The following is a 7,262-nucleotide window of genomic DNA, read 5'->3' as shown; positions in this document are numbered from 1 at the left end:
CGACGCGCCGACCCCACCCCCACCCACCACCACACACACACACACACACACACACACACACACACACACACACGCACGCACGCACGCACGCACGCACGCACGCACGCACGCACACACACACTCGTATATATATATATATATATATATATATATGCTGCATGTCTAATTGGGCTGACTTGATTTTGCAATGTGCAGGAGAAGGTCTTTAAAGAGGACGACGTACAACAAGTCAACCCTCCGAAGTTTGAGAAGACCGATGACATGGCCAACCTGACGTACCTGAACGAGGGTTCTGTGCTGCACAACCTGAGACAGCGCTATCACGCCTGGATGATCTACGTGAGTCCGCCTCTCTATAACCTCTATAACTGCCGTACAGTCATCAAGTCCGCAATCACATCGATGCAGCCGAGCGTTTAACATGAGCTATACCTTGATGTATGCATTTCGTACACTTGCAGACTTATTCGGGATTGTTCTGCGTGGTGATCAACCCTTACAAGAGACTGCCGATCTATAACGTAGAGGTCGTGGAAGCTTACAAGGGCAGGAGAAGGCCCGAGATGCCACCTCATCTGTTCTCCATCGCTGACAACGCTTACACGGACATGTTGATGAGTATGTGCATGCTCGGTTTCTATCTCTATAGTACAGGTGCATTCTGCAGACAACAGACACATAATAATCAATAATAGCTTATTTGACCTGTGTCAAAGGACAGACAACAACAGTGTCTTCGTATTTAGAAAAAACATTTCGCGTCCGTTATCATATTTGCCTGTCAGCATGTTTAAATATTTCAGAATCATTGACGAATTATTCCTCTATGAATTGTCGCTTGTTTTGATTCATCGACACATAGCATTACAGCTTGAATAACGTGATATTGCAGCGCTATCGGTCACTGTGGCGATATATGGATCAGTTCCTTTTCCTTGCTGCTGTGTTATCGTTACATGACGAGTGTCTATTGCGTATATGCAGACCGCGAGGATCAGTCTATGCTGATCACGGGCGAATCTGGTGCCGGAAAAACCGAAAACACCAAGAAGGTTATCCAGTATTTCGCTAACATTGCCGCCAGCACGTCAGGAGGAACACAGCAAACGTTCGGTACTAAAGGGGTAAGCTGGCACCTAACACGTCGCTACCAACGCTAAAACACGCCCCCTGCAGTTGGCCTGTAGTGACAGGTGGACATTGCGCGTGTGAAGAAGCCGAAGTTGGCACGAAACACGAACACGCACGCACGAACACGCTCACATGCACGCACGCACGAACACGAATGCACGCACGAGCACGCACGCATGCACGAACACGCACGCACGTACCGACACACAGGCCAATGCAGGTGAGGTTTTAGCTACGGCGGTACCGACGTGCACGGTGCATCGTCAACGTGTCGCAGCGGCGACGACGTTGACGATGTCTATGCGTGTATGTTACAGCTTTTTTCTTTGTGTGCTTCCGTACAGACCGCGAAAATCAGTCTATGCTGATCACGGGCGAATCCGGTGCCGGAAAAACCGAGAACACGAAGAAGGTTATCCAGTATTTTGCTAATATTGCTGCCAGCACGACTGGTGGCAATACCGCGCAGCAGACATTTGGCAAAGGGGTAAGCTGGTAGCATGCAGACGAAGTGCCAGCATGCTAGGCCGTGGAGCTGCATTTTCCCTGGATGTATTTTCTTTTTCTTTTTTAACTCAATATTTCTTCCCTTTTTAGGAATTATTTTTTGTTTGACACATATGATTTTGATGCCACCTCTACACTTTCATATATATATATCCCGTTTAGATTAAACATTTTCATCGCACGTTTTCGATCCTGGATTTTTGCATTGAAGTAATCCATTCCGCGTAGCAACCCTAACCGGTCTACTTTTAATATTTTATGCAGGATGAATCACTAACTAATCTACCGACGTCGCGTCTTCCGTGCCGATTTCCATCATCAGAAAATAATCTTTTTCTACATGATAACTTGCTGCCGAGATCTTAGATATAATAGAAATAAATCACTTTATTACAATTGTGATGTTAGCAATATCTCAAAGCAATCTTGAAACATATAAATCACGACATCGAAAACTAGTGGCGATCATCGGAAAAAAGACGCGAATATTAAATAAATCAAAACATTATCAACAATTGTCTCGGCGTTTTTTTCAGGGTCAGTTTCAAATGCTTCTAAGCTCGCTCGCAGTTCTAATATTTCACTCCGTGTAACCTGATCGCTCTGCCACACCATGTCTTCATGACAACGTCTGCTGCCGGCATCGGCTCGCCACCAGGCGGCCGGCATCAACCATTTCGAACGCAATAAATTAATATATTTTTTCAATGTTTGCAATTCGATGCGATAAACTAGACGTTTCATTTACGTCGCAGAGATGATTGATGGTAATTACAGACCACGTGGTTTCTTTTCCACGCGCTAATGTGACATGATGCGAACATATGTGTGCTTCGTATTGAAGTCTATCAACTATGCACCAGTCGCCCGTGAATTCCCACTCGCATGTAGCATCTTGCCTTTTCACTGCGTGTGTGCAGACCCACTTGAACACTTTGTGTATCCTCACATCCCTACAACGCATGGAATGAAGATGTTTTTTGTGATTTTTTACAAACTAAACATGGGTAAATATTCCAATATGGCCGGATGAGTGTATGGCGGGTGTATATCTTTGCACAGAGCGTCGCCTTTTGACGGGCAAGCTCTGAAACCTGACGGTTTTCAACGCATGTAAACGCTTGACGTTTTGAGTGTGAATCCATCTTTTACGCGGCTCTATCCTGTGCGTATCTTAGCGGGTTGCCGTGTGTGCTCTAGTAAACGAGTTTGCTGCTTAATTGCGTGGTAATTTATTTACTTGCTCTCTCTTCCGTGACTTCTCGTGTGTGAACCGCAATAGGTTTTCCGTCTACGAACCTTTATTTTGAGGTTTTGCGTGTGGTTTGCATTTTATTTTATTTTTCTGTGACAGTTTTGGCGTCGGATTCCTTTTCTTTATTTTGCGTGTAGGATTTGCAATTTTGGATCCAGTATATTGAATTCTTAGGAGTACTGGTGGCTTTGGTTCATAGCAGCTAGACGCAATATATATATATATATATATATATGTGATGTGTGTGTGTGTGTGTGTGTGTGTGTGTGTGTGTGTGTGTGTGTGTGTGTGTGTGTGTGTGTGTGTGTGTGTGTGTGTGTGTGTGTGTGTGTGTGTGTGTGTGTGTCCACCACTACTCCAGAAACTATACTAATGTGGCATTGAAAAATATCGGTTCCATTGTCATTATTACAAAAATATGCATATTTATTGTACGTTAGTAATACGGCGTGCATGTTTTATATTGATTTTATTTCCCGTTAACAACTACCTATAACTGCATTTTTCGTAAACGCGTTCATTAGATAGCTGATTTTGGAAATCCCTTGAAACTGATGTAAATTGTTCGATTTTGAGTTTTGTTAGAATCAATGTGGTTTTGCTTTTTTGTCAAATTTAATTTTCAAGCGTTTTTCCGACGAAGAACATCTAGGGTTGGTTGTTAAGGTAAATAGTTAAACTGTGGTTGCAGTCTGTTCCAGTTAATTATATAATTACAATCTGTTTAGGTAATTACATATAATTTCAGTCAATATAATCGTCTCCAATATAATAGAATGAGTTGTGAAGAAAAAAGTAATTTGAAAATGCAAGCATGAAACTTGGCATGTATCTAATGGGCATGCCCCATTGAAAATGTTTAATTGCAGAGACAGATTTGGCCCTTGGCGGAAATAAATCGAGCAACATAACTAACTGTGCTAAACTGTAGAATAAATGTAATGATCTTGTTATAGGTAATTGGCAACGTAATCATAAATTTACTGCTTAAAATTTATGAGATTTAAAAGACAAATATCAGTATTCCGGGTATTTTAGCCGTATTTTACTCAAAAACTACAACGTTTGAACGGCGAAGTAAGAGATAATTGTAACCTTTAGTAAATCTTAGCATACAAGAATAGCATTCGTAAGATTAGAATGAAACGCAGGAAACGCTCAATCTGTGGTGTTGACAGCATGTTTGTGTTTTGAATTCGTACGTGCGTCTCTCCCGACAGATTATTATAGAAAAGGGAATTATCCTGTTCTTATGTTTGTCGCTTGCGTACAGGGAACGCTGGAGGATCAGATTGTGCAGGCCAACCCTGTACTGGAGAGCTTTGGAAACGCCAAAACTACGCGAAATGACAACTCGTCTCGTTTCGTAAGCATATCCCGTCAAACCGACGACTCCCTATTATCATTAGCTTCACAATTTCAGAGCGTAGAAGGCAAACATGAGATCAAGCAAGCAACCTTAGTTTGTAGTAGTAGTTTACCACTCGCTTACCACCTGAATTATCGTCATCGTCATTTATATAAATATAAATTCAAGATCGCATTTCAATATTCAGGGTAAATTCATTCGGATCCATTTCGGACCATCTGGCAAGTTAGCTGGAGCGGACATCGAGAATTGTAAGTGTGAATCATCCTATCGACAGTTATTTCACTCTAGTTGAGGTTCTTCATAAATATATAAATATATGTCTATATATATATATATATATATATATATATATATATATATATATATATATATATCACCCATCGCAAATAAAAAAAATTAAGCAATCCGCCTTGCATGACAGTAAAAGATTATTAACATAAATGAACTCTAACGACGTACATTTCAGACTGGAATAATGATCAGTGCATTATAACTTCCTCCATTATTTTGCCGATTTTAGATTTGTTGGAGAAATCGCGCGTCATCGCCCAGCAGCCAATGGAGCGCAGCTACCACATCTTCTACCAGATCATGAGCGGCGGCCTGGATTACCTGAAAAGTACGTTACCGCATACACTCACCTCATCGTAACCCCACAAGAATCCCACTCCTGATTTCTTGATATATATATTATATATATATATATATATATATATATATATAACTCGGGTATACTACGTAGATATAGTATAACTCAATTCATTCCTCTAACGTATAGCGCTATCTATGCTCTTTTTGCCAGTTTGCAATGTTGACACCTCTCTAAACCCCAGGATGAAGCAAATAGATGTTTGATGTTGATCGCGTTGTTCGTTTCGCGCTGACGCACCCGTGAACGTTAATAAACGCGTTTCGCGCCACGCGTATATGTCGAGTATATGTGCACGCATATGACGCTGCTCACTGCACCTACTCGTGTCTAGAGTCTTCTACTGCGGCATCGCGTCTCCTCATTTCACTCTGCTGCTGATTTTCTGCGTTGCCTCTCACGATAGCCTTCTATTGTTTGTGTTTTATTTGCCTGCCTTCGATTTTTTTCGTCGCGTTCATTCATCGCGTTCGGTGCTTTAACGAGCGTCTGCTTCAATAAGTCCTCTCTCAAAAATTCCCCAGCAGCCCGCTAACGCTTGTTCAGTCCTTCGTATCGGTACACACTCTGAGTGTCTATCTCTATTATGTCGCAAACTGCGCAGCGGGCCGCGGTCTCACCATAATGGTTCACCATGGCTCGCGGGAACGTCGCCTAGTTACATGGTTGCCATCGTTACGCATTGCAGAGAAGATGCTGCTCACCGATCCGATCGAGTTCTATCACTTCGTTTCTCAAGGAAAGACTTACATAGATGGCGTTGACGACGCACAGGAACTACGGGACACGGACGTAAGCATCGGTCACGTGATAGTTACTACGTTACGCTCATCGCACACTGAGAGCAATATATACATTATATGTATCATATTATATGTATACGTATCATATATTATATGTATATATTGTTTTCAGGTCGCACATAGTCTACGTTGACCGTAACTATGGTAACGGGATGCGGCCCTTAAACGTTTGCAATTCGTGAAAACTTATCGTCGCAAGCCTGTCCTCATACAGGTGTGAACTATTTAACAACCTGCTCTTTCCTTCGATTGACGTAGTACATTGCGCTACTTCTTTCGATTTACTAATAAGGTACGTATTGTTTTTGCGAACAGAAAGCGTTCGATATTCTCGGCTTCTTGGATGAGGAGAAGGAGAACATCTATAAGCTGGTAGCCGGCGTGATGCACCTGGGCACTATGACGTTCAAGCAGAGGCCGCGTGAGGAGCAGGCGGAAGGTGACGGCACTCAGGCGGGAGAGAAGGTCGCCCATCTGTTCGGCCTCAATGATGCCGAGCTCTACAAGGGATTGCTGAAGCCACGCATCAAAGTTGGAAACGAGTTCGTCAACAAGGGTCAGAACAAGGAGCAGGTCCTCTACGCCATCGGAGCACTCGGCAAAGCCATTTACGACAGAAACTTCAGATCGCTGGTCAATAGAGTTAACGAAACTCTTGCGACTAAGGTGAAGAAGAAGTTCTTCATCGGCGTGCTGGACATTGCTGGATTCGAGATCTTCGACTACAACGGCTTCGAGCAGATCTGCATCAACTTCACCAACGAGAAGCTGCAGCAGTTCTTCAACCATCACATGTTCGTGCTGGAACAAGAAGAGTACAAGCGTGAGGGCATCGAATGGACCTTCATTGATTTTGGTCTTGACCTACAAGCCTGTATTGACCTCATCGAAAAACCAATGGGTGTCATGGCTATCCTGGAGGAAGAATCCATGTTCCCCAAAGCGACTGATATGACCTTCCTTGATAAGCTCCAGGATAATCATCTGGGCAAATCTCCCAATTTCATCAAGCCGAAGCCTCCAAAGGGTGGACAAAAAGAGGCACACTTTGGCATCGGGCACTACGCTGGTACCGTCAACTACAACGTAATGCACTGGCTGGAGAAGAACAAGGACCCATTGAACGACACTGTTTGTGAGCTGTTTGCTAGGTCACATTCTAATACCCTACTCGCCCAGTTGTTCGCCGACAAGATTGCAGAGGAGGTTGACACCGGAGGAAAAGGAAAGAGGAAGAAGGGCTCTGGTTTTCTCACTGTCTCAGCCATCTATAGAGTATGTATAGAAGACAATATACACGGTTTTTAGTTTATCAACTGGCGTGTAGGCGCCTTTTTATTTCAACAGAGGACTATTTGAATCGGTAATGTAACGATAAACAATGTCATAGCGTATGTGTGCTTTGAATGAAGGGCTCATGAATTCTCTCTCCTAGTGGAGGTAAATTCTCGTTATTTTTTTCTCGCCAGGAACAACTCAATAGACTGATGTCGACTCTGAGAGCCACGGCGCCGCACTTCGTGCGCTGCATCATCCCCAACGAGA

General features: G+C 43.2%; 1 protein-coding gene across 1 annotated transcript in view; it reads left to right on the top strand.

The window, feature by feature from the left end:
• The window catches only part of LOC106811528 (myosin heavy chain, muscle-like), a 16,898-nt gene that overhangs the window by 1,304 nt on the left and 8,332 nt on the right, over nt 1–7,262 (top strand). Inside the window, exons 3-11 of the mRNA XM_014815188.1 lie at nt 196–339; nt 462–618; nt 985–1,124; nt 4,167–4,259; nt 4,450–4,513; nt 4,786–4,884; nt 5,603–5,706; nt 6,033–6,992; nt 7,187–7,260. Of these exons, the coding sequence (XP_014670674.1) occupies nt 196–339; nt 462–618; nt 985–1,124; nt 4,167–4,259; nt 4,450–4,513; nt 4,786–4,884; nt 5,603–5,706; nt 6,033–6,992; nt 7,187–7,260 (1,835 nt within the window). The remainder of the gene's footprint in view (nt 1–195; nt 340–461; nt 619–984; nt 1,125–4,166; nt 4,260–4,449; nt 4,514–4,785; nt 4,885–5,602; nt 5,707–6,032; nt 6,993–7,186; nt 7,261–7,262) is intronic.

The sequence above is a fragment of the Priapulus caudatus genome, unplaced genomic scaffold (assembly GCF_000485595.1).
Source record: "Priapulus caudatus unplaced genomic scaffold, Priapulus_caudatus-5.0.1 Scaffold548, whole genome shotgun sequence".
NCBI lineage: Eukaryota > Metazoa > Priapulida > Priapulimorpha > Priapulimorphida > Priapulidae > Priapulus > Priapulus caudatus.
This window is presented reverse-complemented; position numbering and strand designations above follow the sequence as displayed.